The sequence below is a fragment of the Phascolarctos cinereus genome, unplaced genomic scaffold, assembly GCF_003287225.1.
Source record: "Phascolarctos cinereus isolate Bilbo 61053 unplaced genomic scaffold, phaCin_HiC Scaffold_2;HRSCAF=192, whole genome shotgun sequence".
Taxonomy (NCBI): Eukaryota; Metazoa; Chordata; class Mammalia; order Diprotodontia; family Phascolarctidae; genus Phascolarctos; species Phascolarctos cinereus.
In genome coordinates this window covers 243,861,312-243,880,727 of record NW_027555625.1, presented here as the reverse complement: position 1 = coordinate 243,880,727, position 19,416 = coordinate 243,861,312, and the positions used below count along the sequence as shown (strand labels likewise).

The 19,416-nt window shown below is 34.8% G+C and overlaps 1 protein-coding gene across 6 annotated transcripts in view; it reads left to right on the top strand.

Annotated features, from left to right (window-relative positions):
• Positions 1–19,416, top strand: part of SYCP2 (synaptonemal complex protein 2) — a 115,824-nt gene that overhangs the window by 24,684 nt on the left and 71,724 nt on the right. For 5 of the 6 annotated variants that reach the window (XR_013484696.1, XM_078149887.1, XM_078149886.1 and 2 more), the window contains 3 exons: positions 502–562; positions 4,486–4,634; positions 6,522–6,596. Coding sequence is in view for 5 of the 6 variants with exons in the window: in XM_078149887.1 (XP_078006013.1) it covers positions 502–562; positions 4,486–4,634; positions 6,522–6,596 (285 nt within the window). In the remaining variant the exon portion in view is untranslated. The remainder of the gene's footprint in view (positions 1–501; positions 563–4,485; positions 4,635–6,521; positions 6,597–19,416) is intronic. The other variant, XM_078149884.1, reaches the window with a different exon arrangement.

Sequence of the window (19,416 nt, the reverse complement as noted above, 5' to 3'; positions counted from 1 at the left end):
GTGTGTTGGAGAGTGGCTAGGAGATAAGGAGAGGTATAGAAGAAAGAGGAGCATGAATTCATAACTAGTTTTATTCTCACTTTGTTATAATAGAAAAACTTTATTCTTATCCCCCTTCTTTCCTTTTCTACTGTCTGTTAAATGCTGAGGGAGATATAAAGATGAGTAAGATACAACCCCTTTATGTTACTTATAATTTAATATCTCCATTTTTACTTTAAAGGGTAATGGTGGAGTCTTAAGTGCAGGTATAGAGTCAATTAATTGGGTAGGACATTACATGATTATATACTGGTTAAGTGATGTTACTCTCAGAGAACTGAATGGTTTTTTCTGTTTTGATTGTGTGTGTATCTACTATAAATACACAGATTAGCTACTTGATAGAAAATAAGAAACTTCAAGAATTTTAAAATCATTTTTATAAATCATTTTGATAGTACAGTCTTGAATCTAGCATTAATCATATAATTTTACATGTCTTTTTTATTTTAATTTAAGGATCATCAGTGGGAAACTGTCAGTGTACCTAATGATGAAGTAGAAGTATACAGTGTAGAAGGTAACGTTTGTGCAATACTAGATTTTCATTTTTTCAGTAATCTCTGTTCGAAAAAGGGAACCTGAATTCCACTGATACTTTTCACAATTTATCTATGTGCTTTCATTCTTGTCTTAACAAATCATCCATAGAAATTATGTCTTGGTGCACCTGAAGTCATTTTATTCTTTTAACATTTTGTGGATAACTACCTATGCATAAGTTAGATGGTCCATCTATTATTGTTTATTCTGCATAAATGACTGACCTTTTCTAGTCATAAACTTTTGTGATAATGTCTTTTATGCCACTTCTCATGTAATCATCATTGACAGTTGCTGTAGTACCATGCATATTTCAATTGCCTTTTGAGGTACCTGTAATTATAATCCGAGATAATCTACAATTGTGATTATCTAAAATGGTGGTGTTTATGGCTTATAGCTATAAAATGTAATTGGGACAGTACTAGTGTTTAAAAGATTTACTTTTGTTGGAGTGAGAAGCTTGACTTCATTGAAAGCACTCTATATTTTCCCTGTCCATCCCATTCTTTCCTCTTTCTCAATTCTGAGCCAGTTTCTTGTTTATCTGTGGTGCTTGCCTAAGATGTATGTTCTGATCAACCAGTTACATGAGTTTCCTATCCAATTGTGTGTCATAATCTGAGTAATATGTGTTTTTCATCTTTAACCCAAAACAGTAGTTTTTTCTTGTATGGGTGGATATGCCTGTCTCATGTGGGTGATTGTGGATGTCACTGAAGAGGGCTTTGTAGTATTCTAGGTCTCAGTATAGTCAGTACAGTGTCATACACAAACAGAAACATCTGTAGAACCTCTCCCTCAGCAGGTAATCCCTTCTTTATTTAGACTTTCTCCAAGACCTTCTCCATAAAAATGGTAGGCATTTTTGTGTGAGGTTATGTCCTATTTCATTACAAAGCTTGATGCAGATACTCAGGGTATCATTGGATGAAGGTAACTCTCTATTTGAATCTGTCGTAGAATCTTACATGATCTTAAAATATGCATAGTATACACCCTGCATAATACTAAGTTCCTTTTTTGTTATTCTCTATTCAACAAATGAAATGGTAGTTTCATGAATTGATGGAGAGTACAGATACATTAAGAAAATAATCTAAATTCCCTTTTTTTTCACATAAATATATTTGATAGTTGAATGTTCCCTCTGATGTTATTAGCAAATATTCATCAAATGTTCCTTATAATTTAAAGTGCTTTATTGCATGTTCCTGAAATACAAGATTTTAGTGCTTTCTAAAAAAACTCTACAATATGAAAGAAGCTAACATTTATAGCAGGTGTGTTCAATCATGCCAAGGAGGAGCCATATAGACCTCTCTCTCCCCTTGTGTCTCCTTGATGTGTTTCCCTTGTCCTGAGTCCTCCTTGAGCCATGGATGAGGCAGTATTTACAATAAACACTGGCTCAAATTACAACTAATTTACTCATCCTAGTTAATCCCTTGGGCTTGGTATGTAAAAAGAGGCTACATAGTACTTGGAGAGCTGGTAACAAAGTAATTAGAAAAGAAAATTCATGGAGAGGCTATAGATAGACAGAGATATGCTTCCTTCAAGAGGCTCACACAAATCTATATCCCCTATAGAAACCAGTACCAGATGGACACACAAATTTGTGGAAAGATACGAACTAATGGAGAATCAGAGGTAACAGAAGGAGAGATGTGAAGAGAAGGATTAGTATAGTAGGTAGTCAGGATGCAGACGAGCAACCTAGTTATATCATTTCACTGATATTATGAGTCATATAGATAGTGTGGGTACCAAGGGAAAATGGGACCTGCCAGAGAGGTTTGTTTGACTCTAGAAATTCCAAATCCTTTTCCCTTTCAGGGACATGGTCCCACTCAGAGTAGTACTATAAGTCTGGAGCATTGCATCTTTCTTTGGGTAAAGTAGAAGCTTATTGGAGAGGGAAAATGAGTTATCTTAACTTCATAGGTTTTGGTGTAAATTCTTTATATTTTAAAAGTCTAATTAAATGAAACGTGTGCTAAAGTAGATGTACTGTTACTCTAAATAATTTAATGGGAGTTAAAGTGAGTTTCCATGGGAAACCCTTAGTGGGAACTCCTAGCCAAGTTCTGATATTCCCAAGAGAAAAACTCTTAAGTGGAGGCAAACCAAACCAATTTGTGATATTCTCCAAAGAAAGCCATAGAGTTATAATTAATAGGCTCCCAAGATAGATTATGGGTTGTGTCAGCCTAGAACAGAAATAAATTAGCCAGATTACACGGGGAGGAATATTTGCCTAAATCTATGATCAAAAATGAGAGATAAAATAAGCATATATAAAATATTGTGTAGCTATTTGGTTGACTATAAAATAAGAAGATGGCTAAAGACTTATGCTTGCCTCAATTCTCCCAACCTAGAGATTGGAGAGGAGGAATGGAATCCCCCATAGAAATGACTTTTTGCTTTCATTTTAATATAACAACATTGTTAATAGCTTACTGTATCCTGGGAACTGAGGATATGACGAAAACAAAATGGTCCATATCTTTAAGGAGATAACATTCTTAAATGAAGGGTGGGTTGAATACAACAGAATAATAATAACTCACATTTGTACAATGCTTTAAAATCAACAAAGCATTTTCCTCAAATCACCTCTGTTAGATAGATAGTGCAAATATTAGTTTATTAGTTATCCCCATTTTACAGATAAGGAAATTGAAGTACCAAGAGATTAATAGCACATGGTTTATAACTATTGAATGTTTCAGATGCCATTTTAATTCATAGCTCATTCCAGGGCTCTGTCCATTAACAAAATGGGCTATGAGAGTTTAAGTGAATTGTTCATGATTTCACAGCTAGTTAAGTGTCTGAGGTGGGATTTTAATTCAGATTTCATTATTCCAGTTTGAGAACTCTGTTCTTTATACCATGCAATACACAGTTAAGATAATTTGAAGAAACCAGACAATTAACAGCTGTTAAGTTCAGAGAAGACATCCTGGAAGATGTGGCATCTGAGCTGAGCCTTGAAGGAAGATAAACATTTTGAAAAGCAGAGATCATTAGGGGGTACATTTAAGTAATGGGGGATAACTGCAGTGTATGGGACAGGAGATAGCTTTACTTAGAGATGGAAGAATTTGATCACACCTTTTATGATAATGGCAAATATAAGTTTTTCTTCCCTGCCTAATGTATGTTGTTAAACCTTATCAATCAGAAATGGTAAAAATCAACTTGATGCATATAATTGCATAATATAGATAAAATACTTGTTAATTTTCAAGGTAAGTTTTGGGATTGTCTTAGGTTATAATTTGGGGAGTTATGGATGGAAATTTTGTACTAATGGCATAAAATACAAAGAATTAAGCCTCAGTAGGTAGAGTACTTCCAAGTAGGACCTGAGTATTGCAAATAAGGCAATGATCTTCAAATGCATTGGTATAATTATTGGCTTGGCATCTTATTTTAAGTATTTTGTTTAAATATTTATGTTTTAAGGGTGACCTAAGGGTGACAAGATACTAAAAATAATAAGTTAATTTTAAAATAATTATTCAAAATTATGAAATATAAGGAATATTTTCAAAGATAGCTATATGTTCTTCAAGTTGATCTGTAAATAAAGTTATAATAAACTATAAATGTGGCACATAGATTTGGTACAAAATTTGATACAAAATTTTGGCTGATTTTATTTTTCTTAATAAAGATTAATTTTACCTAGCATGAACTATTTAGTAAAATATAGTTCATTGTTAGCATCTAGAAAAAAAATTCACTTTGACCTTAATATTTTCAATTTAATCAATTTCATTTGTTCCATTGATTATGAGTAGATTTCATTTCATTTAGTGTAGTCCATAGGTGAAAAGATGTAATTAGGTAAACATAGACTAATAAATGTGTTTTATTTTTGAATAGTGAAAGATGCTAAGAAGCTACTAACACTAATTCTGAAAAATACAATGAATGTTGGTAACAAAGAAGGAGATGAACTGCTTCTGTATTTTGATCCTTCACTAGAAATCAGTGATGTGACAAAAAAAATTTATGGTGCAAATAAGTATAGGGTAAGTTCTATCTTATTTCTCATAGCTTTTCATATTACTTACATGACATAAAAATGTTCAGTTTCATGTATCAGTTCATGATGTGGGAAGGATTACTATATGAAAGGTAGTTAATGTGGCACTTTAGAAAGAGTGCTAGATTTGGAAGAAACAGAGTTGCTGTTTGAATATTGGCTCCGCCATTAACACTTGTATAGCCATAAGACACTTGACTGTCTCAGGAAATTTTTTTTATTATAAAAAGGCATTTGTATCAGATAACACGTAAGTTTTTTTCTAGCTCTAAGTCTGTGATCCAGTTATCCTTTAATATTATGTAGTAGTTAACAACTCATTTGCCCAAATCTCTAAAATATCAGTAGTCTTAGCACCGTCACCAACTAGCTATTTGACATTGGGAGAGTTACTTAATGTTTCTGAGATTCATCCATAAAGTGACACATTTCTGTTAGATCAATGGTCTCCAAACTGTTTTGATCATAGATCCCTTGTCAATAAGAATTTTAAAAACATACTCTAAAATGTTATATATGTGTCTGTATACACATATATTTGTGTACTTGTTAGTTATATGTATTGTACTACTATATTAATGTCCACTTAAAAACATATATACAGATTTTTAAAAGATGAAATATTTTATCCTAGAGTCAGTAGGTAGCCACTGGAGTTCATTGAAAAGATAAGTAACATGGTCAGACCTGTGTTTCTGGAAAACCACGTTATAAGATGTGTGGAAAATGGATTAGAATGGAGAGAGTATTGTAGCAGGGAGATTTTAGTTAAGAGTCTATAGTAATTCTAAGTGAGAGGAAGTGCTCTCCTGACCTATGGTGATAGCTATGTAATTAGGGAGAAGGGGACAGGTATGAGAGATTTTGAGGAGGTAGAAATGATAACATTTGGCAACCAATTTATACTTGAGTGGCAAACGTGAGAAATTGAAAATGACGCTACTAGGCAAATTTATGCACACACACATATATGCACATATATAATGTACATGCATATCCTTTATACTTGAACATGATACTATTGATTATTTTCTATGAACATAGATATAACTAAAACCCCCCAATATTTATCTTCACTACTTTGCACTTCTGTGTTAACTAATCTTTGATTTCAGCTATAGTTAACATTTACAACATCTGCTGTGGCCAGCCCCGAAAGGTATTCTTTAAAATGTTTATCTTTTTTTTTTTCTCAAGCTGCCACAGTTAATTTCATCATATAGTTGTTACCAGATGCAGGTAGGTGGCACATAGTCAATAGAGTACTGGACTAAAGTCAGGAAGACCTGAATTCAAATCTAGCCTCAGACACATTCACTAGCTGTTTGACCCTGGACAAGTCACTTAACTTCTTACTCAGTTACCTCATCTGTAAAATGGGGATAATATGGTACCTCCTTCCCAAGGTTATTGTGAGGATCAAATGAGATAAGTATAAAGCACTTAGCACAGTGCCTAGTGCTTTGCAAATGTTGTTATTATTGTTGTTGTTGTTATCATTATCATTATCATTAAACTCTGGGCCTGGAGTCAGGAAGACCTGAATTTAAATTCAACATCAAACCCTCACTAACTGGGCAAATAACTAATCTGTCTCAGTTTTCTCAACTGTAAAATGGAGATAATAATAGTACTCACCCCCCCCAGTTGTTATGAGGAGCAAATGTGATAATATTTGCAAAGCATTCTTGCTAAGTGCTTGCTGTGTACTTAGCTTGTAGTAGGTGCCTAATAAATACTTTCATTCCTTTCCCACCTGGGTATCCACTGCTCTTATATTTTACACATGTACAGTCTAGAGTTGTGTTGTAATAAGCATTATAATAGGAAGAATTAGAAAATATATCCCAACTTTTAATCATTTCTGTCATAGGAATTTACCAGGAAACAAGCAATTTCAGTTGCTAAAACAGAAGTGCATATCATTTTTGATGAAAGTGGATCACAGGTATTTTTCTTGCTTATTTATTAATTTTATCATTGAGTTGTATTTTTCTCCAAATAGCGGGTTAGTAAAAATATTGTTAAAAAAATAACATGACAACATGGTATAGTAGGTAAGAGTCCTGACCTTGGAGTCAGGAAGACATTGGTTCAAGTCCTGCCTGTGATGCATGTGGGCATCATAACTAGGCAAATTGCTTACCCATCAGTATCCCAGACATCTCACTAAGACTATAGGTTATGAACTAATTGTTGATCTGTATCAGTGGGGGAAAAGTCTATACTGGGAGTTCCCTACACTTCTAAAATCACTGATCCAACCTTTTTCTCCTTCCCCCTCAAAAGATAAAGAACAAAAATTAACAGGCAATATGAGTTCTCACACCAATGAAAGAATAGTATGACTTGGTACATGAATAGCTAAAGAAAAAAAAGAAGATTTGACTGATGGTAGGCATGAGATTAATCTGGATTTAGCTAAATCAACAGTAATTGAAAGAGATAGTTGTGGAACATGTAAAAGTAGTAGCTGAGACCTCTGCTACTAGTGTTTGTGTGTAAACTTTTATAATATAGATTATGTATCTCTAAAAATATCCACTACCTCATTAATGCGTATTAGTGCTCTATGAATTGTCCAACATTGTTATTAAAGACTGTTTTGCAATTGTCCAGGTAGAATTGGAATAATCTGAGACATGGTGTGTATGCTTAGGCATGATATTTCCTATTAAACTAGGTTTGCTAAAGGGCTTTATAGTTCTCTGTTATAATGTTTTGTGCAATAGTTCGTGAGTAGGTAGTTAAAGGGCAGTGATTAATTTTTGAAATGAATATTGATCTTTGATCAAGTTTTTATACTTTCATTCATACTAATTTCTCATGAGTAATTAATCTATGCAATTTAATAGTTTTTGGCTTCCTTGTATAGTTTGCTTCTCCAGAGTAGTTCTAAAAATCATTGTACTCTTAGATTTTTTTGAAGATTACTTGAATTTCTTATATCCTTTTTGGAAAATATTATGAATTATAACATTATTTAGCAATGTTTAAAGTCTTTCTTTTTTCAGCTTGCCCAAGTGTAGAAGTTTGTACACATTTCATTTTTTACTTGGATGCGTGACAATATTTTTTTAAAAAATCATAAGCAAATCTCTTTTAGAATCTATTGTGTTTCTATTTAACATTTTCTGTAGTTAGTTGTCCCTTAACATTTCTTCAGTCTCTGCCCTAATTATAATTTTAGCACATTAATATATATACGTATCTTTAATTGGGAAAGTTGTTTTGAAAAGTAGAATTAACTTTTTAAAAGCATAGATTTCGTCAATTCTAATTTATCTACAGTGTTGGAGGGAAGTTGTCATTATACTATATAATTCCAATGAATTATGCAGAATCATTTATAAATGACTTTGAAATATTCCTTTGATTTTAAATTTGGAATTGTTGTATGACAATCAGCATCAAAAAAGGGCAGGGCAGCTAGGTGGCATAGAGGATAGAGCACCTGCCTGGAGTCGGAAGGGGGCAAGTCACTTAACCCCGATTACCTCCAAAAAATTTTGGAATTCATAGTACTTACCCCCTCAGAACTTTTCTTCTTCTTCCATACCATGATAATAATAGAGAAAATTATCTTTAAGACTGTTGTATAACAGTAAGTATGCTGAGTTGATTCTTTTCTCAAAGTTTCCTATGTTGCTGACTCACACTATCCTTGTTTTTAAATTAATTTCACAAACGCTTATTAAGTATCTCAAAAGGCAGTTTGATGTAGTAGAGAGGAGGGCCTACTTCATCTTCTGAAGAAAAAAAGGAAAAAGAAGGAATAGAGGTAATACACAGAAAGGTTTGACAATATGATAGAGATACACAGAAAGTGAGTTGACCTTATTCCTCCCCGAATAATAATAGCTAGCATTCATGTAAGTTTATAAAGTACCTTACATATGTTATCTCCTCTGATCCTACCACAACTCCATGAGAAAGGTGCTGTTATCAGCCCATTTTACAATAAGGGAAACTGAGGCTCAGCATGGTTAAATGGCTTGATTTGAATCATAGAATTCTTACATGTCTGAAGTAAGATTTGAACCTAGGTCTGCTTGACTCTTAAGGCCACCACCACATGCATTAATCTGTTCTATCTCTCTCAGGATATGGGGAGGTTATTTGTAGAAAGAACTAAATATGAGAGAGTTTTTGAACTTGAAAAGTTGTTTTTTAATTGCTATTATTGTGAATATGAGGAGTCAATAAGAGATGAGTAAAATAATCCTTTCCTCATTAGAAAGTAAGCTCCTTGAGGACAGGTACTATTTTTTTTTCCTTTCTCTGTATCCCTAGCATTTAGTACAGTTCCTGGCACATAGTAAATGTTAATAAATGCTTATTGATTAACTGACTGCCTGACATCACAGAATCTTAGAATTAAAAAGGACTTCACCAGTTATCTAGTTTAATGCCTATGAAAAAAAGACTTCCAATTATAGCACACTAGCCAGATCGTCATCCAGCTTTTCTTTAAAGACTTCTAGGGCTAGGAAATCCACTACCTCCCATTGCAGCTCATCCTACTTTGAGATAACTCTAATTGTTAGGACTTTTTCTTTTTCTCTTTTTCCCCCTTTCCTTACATCAAGCTCCTGAATTTGCCTCTTTGCAACTTTCATCCACTGTCATAGTCCTGTCCTATGAGACAAACAGGCCAAGACAAATCACTTCCCCCTTTTATGTACTTGAAGAAAACTATTCTGTTCCCACTTCTCCAAACTGAACACTTTTAGTTCTTTACACTGAATGTGTGACTTGGGCTTAAGAACCATCATCATTCTGGTTGCCTTGCTCTAAGTACTTTCTAGTTTATCAATGTTTTTCCTAAAATTTGGTGCTCAGAATTAATCACATTATTCTGGTACTATGGAAAGAACATCCAGTTTAGTTTCTTCCTCTGATGATGTTTATAGGTATTGTGACCCTGGGCAAGTCATTTAACTTTCCTGGGCCTAATTGTCTATTTTTAAATTAAGGGAAGTTGATTATACATCTTCTGAGGACCCCACTAACTTTAGATCTATGGCCCTATGAAAGTATAAGTATAGCAAGATTATTTCCCCCTTTTTCCTAAAGGCTGTGCCTCTCTTAATGCAACCCAAGATCATAATAGCTTTTTTTGTGTGTGCCTTATCACTGTTAACTCATATTGAGCTGATTGTCCTTCATTCTCAAAGAGGACCAATATGTCACTATGTGGGGGTCAAGTATAGTGTGTGTCCAGCTGTGGCTGATTTGACCAGTATGAGCTCAGAAGATTCTCCCGCAAGTTGGGCACAAATAGTCCATATCAACATTTGGAGTGGAAATGTCTCTAAATTTGCACATCTCATGTTTCTTTTGAAACACTTCAATTCTGCTTTGCTCATAGACTATATTGCCTTCTTTAATGCAGGCACAGCATTCTGGGTGGTTCTGTGCCAGTGTCTCATATGTCTCACAATAGATTCCAAAGTTCTTCAGAGAGATTTTGAATATGTTCTTGTATCACTCCTTCTGACCTCTATGTGAGCACTTGCCTTGTGTGAGTTCTCTGTAAAATAGTCTTTTAGGCAAACACGCTTTTGGCATTCCAACAACATGGCCAGCCCATTGGAGTTGATCTCTACAGCAGAGTTTTAATATTTGGCAGTTAAGCTCAAGAAAGGACCTCAATGTCTGGTTTATTATCTTGCCAGGTGATCTTCAGAATCTTCCTAAGGCAATTAAAACAGAAGCAATTCAGTTTATTGGCATGGTACTGTTATACTGTCCAGGTTTTACCAATATAGAACAGTGAGGTCAGCACAATGGCTCTGTAGACCTTCAGCTTGGTAGGCAGCCTGTGGTTTTCTTTAATTTTATCTGTTGATCAAGCTCTTTGCTTCTTCCAAATTGACTAAACATTTCTTTGCACTTAGTTTAAAATTTTGACTGTTGTAATTATTAATTTTGGCAACTAGGTGGCTCAATGGATAGAGTACCAGGCCTGCAGTCAGGAAGACTCATCTTCCTGAGTTCAAATTTGGCTTTAAACACTTACTAGCTGTGTGACCCTGGGAAAGTCACTTAACCCAGTTTGCCTCAGTTCCTATAAAAATAAGCTGGAGAAGGAAATGGCAGACCACTTCAGTGTCAAGAAAACCCCAAAATGGCATTACAAAGAGTCAGATACTACTGAAATGACTGAACAACAATAAAAATCATACAGTTCTGAATGGCTACATATCTTATCTCTTTTTCTAAGAATTTAAACAGTTTAACCTTGTGTAGACCCTTATGATTGCTTGCTCATTTTTAGCTTTTTATGTTTACCTTGACTCCTGTGTATGTATGTGATATTTTCAAGGTAGTGCTAGTCTTTTCATCAGGAATTCTTAGAAGTCTTCTATTTTATTAAAAATCTATTTTTCTTATGTTTAATATGATTGTACATGTATAGCCTATATCAAGATGGCATGCCATCTTAGGGAGGGGGGAGATGGAAGGGAGGGAGAAAAAAAATTGGGAACTGAAAATCTTGTAAAAGGGAATGTTAACAACTATCTTTGTATGCAATTAGAAAAAATAAAAATACTGTTATGTTGGAGAAATAAAAAAAATAAAGAAGGAAAAGAAAAAAGTCTATTTTTCCCCTGTAGCATTATACTCAATTTTACTGGGTAAGTTATTCTTGGCTGTAAGCCCACGTCTTTTGCCTTTTGGTTTGATATTTTCCAAGTTCTCCATCCATTTATAGTGGTACTTGCTAATTATATGTGATCTTAACTATCAATACCTGGTATTTGAATTCTTTCTTACTGACTGTTAACAGTATTTTTTTCTTTGTCATGGAAACTCAGATTTTGGCTATTACATTCCTGGGAGTTTCCATATGGGGTTTCTTTTAGGAGGTGACCCACAGATTCTTTCTATTTCTACTTTGCATTCTGGGTGTAAGATCTGGGCTGTTTTCTTTTAATGTTTCTTGAAATACATCTAGGCTTTTTCTAGGTCATGGTGTTCAGAAGTCCATTGATACTTAACGTATCTCTCCTTGACCTATTTCCAGGTCACTTTTTTTTCCTTTCATGAGATACTTTGTATTTTCTTCTATTTTTTTTTCAGTCTTTTGGACTTTGTTTTATTATTTCTTGATGTCTCATGAAGTCATTAGGTTCTGTTTGGCCAATTCATATTTTCAAGGAACAGTTTTCTTTAGTAAGGTTTTGTGCCTCTTGTTCCTAACTGTTAGTTTCTTTTTCCTATCTTTCTTCCCTAGCTCTCATTTCTTTTCCCATCTTTTCCCTCAACTACTCTTACTTCATATTAAAAAAAATTTTAATTTTTGCTTTAACTCTTCTAGAAATTCTTATTGAATCTGTGTCCAAGTTGGATTTTTCTTTGAGGCTTTGCTTATAGATCTTTTCAAGTCATTCTCTTCCTCTAGGTTTGTCTTGGGCAGCTGGTGGCTTAAGGGATAGAACTCTGGATGTGGAGTCAGGAAGACTTGAGTTCAAATCTGGTCTTAGATACTTACTAGCTATATGATTCTGGGCAAGTCACTTAGCCTCTTTTTGCCTCAGGTTCCTTATCTGCAAAATAGGGATGATAATAATATTATCTATCTCCCAGGGTTGTTTTTGAGGCTCAAATAAGATAATAATATAAAGCACTTAGCACAGTGCATAGCACATAGGAAATTCCATATAAATGTTATTATCATTATTATTGTTATTATTAAGCTTCTGCTATCATTATAATAGCTCTTTATGGTAGAATTCTCTTTTTTTGTTTACTCATTCTTTTGACCTACATTTGGACTTTGAACTTTATGTTAGTGCTGGATTCTATGTACTTCTTGTCATTGACTTCTATCATCCTATATCCTTCTGCTTTTGTAGCTCTGGGCAGGGGCTTCAGTGTGCCCAAAGTGATCCTGGGAGAGATCTGCTTCCTACCTTGTCTGGGCTCTGCAAATTTCTAATATAGGTTTGGTTCTGTTGGCCTATCCCTTGTTAGGAGTTTCAGTAGACTTCTGGAGGACTATTAGTTTCCTAGGAGACTCTGCAAGTTCAGAGAAGGCTCCCTTTTAGTCTAAGACTCTTGCCCTGGTTATTATACTGCAGACTTCTATGTTGGGCTGGAGGCTAGAACTGAGTCCCAGCTCAGCTCCTGGGAACAGCGCTGTACCATTTATGGTTTCTTTCTTGAACTTATTTTTTGCTCAGATAGGTCCCATGCTCCCAACCACTCCTTTCTGTCATGGATCTGTGACCCAGAACTGGATGGTGAGAGACAGCTGCCAAATGATACCAGTTCTGTATCATGACGTTCAGGAGTTCCCTGGGATCTCTTCCTGCTCTGGTGCCCAGTCTTCATTCTCTGAGTGCTCTTTACTCTTGGACAAATCCTGTCCCAGCATCTGAAGATATGTCTCCCTATGTTGCCCTGGACTGGAAAAATGACTCACTGTGACTTTTGTTTGACTTTTCTGATCAGAATTAGATCTGGCACATTTTCTAGATCTTTCTAGAGGAGGTTTGGTAGGAATCTAGGCTTTACTGCTTCCTATTAACTCCATCATCTTGACTTCTGTTAAGTTTTATCTTACCACATTTGCCTCTGTTTTCAAGCTCAGAGAAAATTTTCTATCTGGACTCTGTCATCCAATGTGTTCATTGTCTCTACTAGTTTTGTGTCATCTTCAAATTTGATAAAGATAGTATCTATGCCTCTATCCAAATAATTAATAAAATATATTAAACAGCATGGATAGATCCTTGGGGCACTATACTGAAGAAATCCTTCTCAGTTGCTATATAAACTATTAATGATTACTTTTTGAGTCTGGCTATATAGCTAGTTATAAATCCATGTATGCTTATTGTCTTCTAGGTTACATCTCTCCATTTTTTTCCAAAGGTGTACCTTAAGAGACTTTATCAAATGTTTTGTTAAAATTAGGCAAACTATATCTAAAGCATTCTCCAATCTATTAGCTTAGTAACCCTGTGAAAAAAGTGAATGAGGTTAGTATGGACTGATCTATTCTTGATGACTCAAGCCGGTTGTGATTACTACTTTTTTATCTAAATGTTCACTGGCCATTTACATAATATTCTAGAATTTTTCACAGGAATCAAATTCATTGGCCTACAATTTACAAAGTAAATTCTTTTCCCTTTTTAAGGGATGACAGTTGCTCTTCCTTAGTTCTATATAACATTTCCTTTTCCTTTATGTTCCAAATGTAGCAGTAGTTTAGAAATTGCATCTACCAGTTCTTTCAATACCCAAGTTCATGTAAGTCCAATTACTTGAAGTTATCAAGGGCAGGTAAGTTTCCTTGTATTTATTTTCCTTAGCTAGATAGCTAGATAGTGAAGGATAGCATGGACTTGGAGTCAGGAAAATCTGAGGAAGTTTTAACTTCCTGTTTCAGGCACTAACTGTATCACCCTGGACAAGTCATTTAATCTCTTTCCTTCTCTGTTTCCTCATTTGTAAAATGGGGATAATACTAGCACTTACTTCACAGAGTTGTGAGGATCAAATGTAAAAACACTTGTAAAGTGCTGTGTAGATATTAAAGTGCTATAAATGCTAGTTGTTAGTATTATTATCTTCAATATCAATGTATTAGCCATTTTTGTTCTGTCCTTTCCATTCCAAAGACCTTTTCTTTAGCAGAGAGAACAGAAGCAAAATAAGAATCAAGTAACCATGCCTTCTCTGTTGTTATATATCTTCATACTGTTCACCCTGTCTTTCTATGATCCTTTCCCTTTCCCCAGTATAGCAGAAAAACAAATAAACTAACCAATCAGCCAACCTTTTTTGTTGTATTTATATTTTTTTTCTAGCCTGAGTCCTTTTGATGTTATTCTTATATAATCATGCTGTAGTGTTATATTCCTGTCCTGTTACCTGCCCTTTTGTTCCCTTTTATCTTTATATCAGTAATCCATAACTTGGGTGGGGGAAAATTACGTCTTTATTTTCACTAACTTCTAATTGAAATTTATCATCTCTTTCAATCATGGATATCATTAATAAAATAATATTTGAAGAAGGGAGTCCATAAGCTTTTACCAGATCACCAAAGACCTCCAAGGCATAAAAAAGACATATGTATACACACACACACACACATACACATATATGTATATATGTATTTTATATATACATATACATACATACATATACACACATATATTTTTTTATTACTAAGTTATTTCAGTCATGTCTGACTCTTCATGATCACATTTGAGGTTTTGTTGGCAAAGATGATGGAGTGGTTTGCCATTTCCTTCTGCAGCTCATTTTAATAGATGAGGAACTGAGGCAAACAGGGTTAAGTGACTTGCCCAGGGCCACATAGCTGTTAAGTGCCTGAGGCTGGATTTGAACTCAGTCTTCTTGACTCCAAGGCCAGCTCTAGCCTTTTTAAAATATAAGTTGGTTGGTGAGTTCTTTGCACAACTACTTCAGTCTCTGTGGACAAATTCCTTCTTTTTTTTCATTATATTTGCTTCTCTTTGTGTTTTTAGAATTTGATTCTTGTTTTCTATCCCTGTTTTGAGAATTCCCCCTGTAGAATGGAATCTTGTCTGTCTTTCATCTGAACCTTCTGAAATCTACTCTTATCAAATTTAGGGTTTATGCCAGACTATTTCCTTACTTTTCTCTCCTTCTCTGTCTTAAACTTGGGGAGAAAGAGGGAGTTGTCACTTTGTCCACCCCAATCACCCACTCCAATAACCAGTTCCTCCTTATTTATGAGAATCAAGCCCAAATTAGAATTCCCTGTTATCAGTTTCTCCACTTTTTGAAAGATGAAATTATCATTAAGGCAAATCAGAAAGTTATTAATCGTTCTACTTATGGCAAAGAAAGATCTTCAACAGATTGCTGTAAAGTTTCCCATTACTACTATAATATGGTTTTTCTGTGCCAGGCTTGTGGTCTATTTCCTGAACTCGGCTTTGCTTATTTTTTTCTGTCTCAGGAATATTATATAAATATAGATAAATAGATATAGGTAGATATTTATGTATGTATATATCAATGACAAAATCGCTTCTTTTTGTCACTCCATTGATCTTTACCCAGATGCCCTCTGCCATGTTTCCTTTTGGTTCCTGGAAAAGTATCTTTTTTTTAATATATAAGAACATGCCACCATTTTTTTAATGTGCTATCATGAAAACATATTTCCATATTAGTCATTGTTGTGAAAGAAGAAATAGATCAAAAGAGAAAAAACACAAAAAAGAATAAAGTAAGTGAAAAATATATACTTTGATCTTCATTTCTTGATAAAGTTCATTGATTCTTTATCTGGATATAGATAGCATTTTCCTAAGAGAGTCCTTTGTACTTGTCTTGGATCATTGTGTTGCTGAGAAGAGCTGAGTCATTCATAGTTGATCATCACACAATGTTACTAATATTGTTTACAATGTTTTCCTGGTTTTGCTCAAAATCTGCCTATTCATCATTTCTTATTGCACAATAGTATTCCATTACATTCATATACCATAGCTTGTTCAGTCCTTCCCCAATTGATGGACATACCCTCAGTTTCCAATATTTTGCTACCATGAAAAGGGCTGCTATAAATATATTTGCACATGTAGGTCATTTCCCCTTTTTTATAATCCCTTTGGAATACAGACCTCTGTAGGTAGATTGCTGGATTGAAAGGTATGCACAGTTTGGTTGCCCTTTGGGGATAGTTTCAAATTGCTCTTCAGAGTGATTGGATCAGTTCACAACTCCACCAACAGTGCATTAGTGTCCCAATTTTCTCACATCCTATCCAACATTTATCATTTTCCTTTTTTGTCATATTAGCCAACCTGATAGGTGTGAGATGGGTACTTCACAGCTATTTCAACGTGCATTTTTCCAATCAAAAGTAATTTGGAGTGCTTCTTCATGTGCCTGTAGATCGCTTTGGTTTCTTTATCTGAAAACTGCCTGTTCATTGCCCATTTATCAATTGGGGAATGGCTTATATTGTTATAAATGTGACTCAGGTCTCTAAATATTTGAGAAATGAGGCCTTTATCAGAGACACTTACTGTAAATATTGTTTCCCAGCTTTCTGCTTTCCTTCTAATCTTGGTTGCGTTGGTTTTGTTTGTACAAAAGCTTTTTACTTTAATATAATTAAAATTTTCTATTTTACATTGTGTAATGCTTTCTAGCTCTGTTTGGTCATGAATTCTTCTCTTTCCCATAGATCTGACAGGTAGATTATTCCTTGTTCTTCTAATTGGCTTATGGTATCATCCTTTATGTCTTGAAATCCTTCTATTTCACTGAATGACCATTTTTCCCCTTTATGTATTGTGCTTAATTTCACTGGGTAAGTGATTCTTGTTTGTAGTCCTAAGTTTTTTGCCTTCCAGAATATCATGTTACATGACCTCTCATCCTTTAATGTCGTACCTGCTAAATTCTATGTAATCCTGATTGTGACTCTCTGGTATTTGAATTTTTTCTTTGTGGCCACTTGCAGTATTTTTTCCTTTACCTGATAGTTCTGTAATTTGGCTATAATGTTCCTTGGAGTTTTTATTTTGGAACTTCTTTGCTGAGGTGATCGATGGATTCTTTCAATGCCTGTTTTGCCCTCTGATTCTACCTACTATTCCTTTTACCTACCCTTTTTCTTTTGCTGTCTCTTAGTCATGGATATAGTCCTCCTGCCAAGTCTCAGTAATATCTATGTTATCACATTCCTCTACCTTACCACTTATCCCAGTCCCCCTTAATTTTAGTGCTCTCCCTCTGTTGATTATTTCCAATTCTTCCTGTATACACAGCTTGTTGGTAGATAATTGTTTTCATGTTTTCTCCCCCATTAGACTGTGAGCTCCTTGAAAGCAAGGAATGTCTTTTATCTTTCTTTGTATCCCCAGTGCTTAGCACAGTGCCTGGCAAATACTAAGTGCTTAATAAATAGGCAGCTAGGTGGCATAGTGGATAGAATGCCAAGCAAGTCACTTAACTCTCAGTTTGCCTCAGTTTCCTCATCTGTAAAATGAACTGGAGAAGGAAATGGCAAACCACTCCAGTATCTTTGCCAAGAAAATCCCAAATGGGTCACAAAGAATGATTGAACAACAATAATAGATGTTTATTGACTGACTCCAGTGGCTTACTATTATAGCCTCTAGGATAAATTAAACTCCTCTATTTCGCTTTTAAAGCTCTGCACAGCCTGGCTCCAACCTATTTTTCTAGCCTCACTAGATATCACTTCCTCCTAACACACACATATACACACAGAGTAATCCATCCAAATTGGCCTTATCATTGTTCCTCACACAGGACACTCCATTTCCTGTTTCCATTCCTTTGCACTGATTATCTCATGTATTTGAAATGCACTCTATCTTTACCTCTGCCTCATGGAGTCCCTCTCTTCCCTTTAAGACACAGTTCATATATCATATTCTTCATAAAGCCTATCCCGATTCTCCCAACCCCTAGTGTCCTACCTCCCAGACTACCTTATATTGGATTACTTTGTATATATTTTTATTTATTAGCTTTACATTTATATTTTGTATGTTTTATTTTTATTTGTATTTTCCATTAGAATGTAAGTTCTTTATGAGTAAGAATTGTTTTTTCCTCTCTGTTTCCCATCAGGCTGTATTTCTGTGGACCAAGATTGGAGAATCTGTGGTCTTAAGGCCACTTGTGGCCTTCTAGGTCCTCAAGTACAGCCCTTTGATTGAATCCAAACTTCATAGAACAAATCTCCTTACTAAAGGGATTTGTTATGCAAAACGTGGACTCAGTCAAAAGGCTGCACCCAAGGACCTAGAAGGCCATGTGTGGCTTTGAGGCTGCAGGTTCCCTACCCCTGTGAGTCTGGACTTTTCTATTTTGCCTTCAGAAATTGCTACATCATTTCTTTTTTCTTTTAATTAAAAAGTTTATTTTTAATATTCTTTTCTTTTTAAAGTTTGAATTCCAAATTCTCTTTCTCCCTCCCACACCCATTGAGAAGGCAAGCAATATAATATCAATTATACAAGTTAAATCATGCAGAACATACTTCCATATTAATCATATTTCAGAAAAAGTAAGAAAAATAAAGTAAGAAAATTATACTTCAGTTTGCTCTAAAAGTTCATCAGTTCTCTTTGGAGATGAATAATATTTTTTCATCATGAATCCTTTGGAATTGTATTGGATCATTGTGTTGATCAGAGTAGCCAGGTTTTTCATAGTAGATCGTCATTACAATATTACTACTACTGGGCACAGTGATTGCCCAGTTCTTCTCACTTCACTTTGCATCAGTTCATGTAGGTCTTTATTTTTCTGAGCCCCACCCTCATCATTTCTCACAGCACAATACTGCTCCATCACAATCACATGCCAACACCTTATTCAGACATTCCCCAGTTGATGAGTATCCCCCTGATTTTGAATTCTTTACCACCACAAAAGGAGCTGCTATAAATATTTTTGTACATATAGATCCTTTTCCTTTTTCTTTGATCTCTTTGGGACACTGACCTAGTAGTGGTGTTATTTGGTCAAAGAATTTTGTAGCCCTTTGGACCTGGTACCAAATTATTCTCTAGAATATTTGGACTAGTTCACTGCTCCACCAGGAGTTCATTAGTGTACCTATTTTCCCTCAACCCATCCAATATTTGTCATTTCTGATAGGTGTGAGGCAGTACCTCAGAGATATTCTAATTTGCCTTTCTAATCAAAAAACAGACCTCACTTTCTCATAGCATACCAAATTGAAAAATAACTGTCTTGTCCCCCTT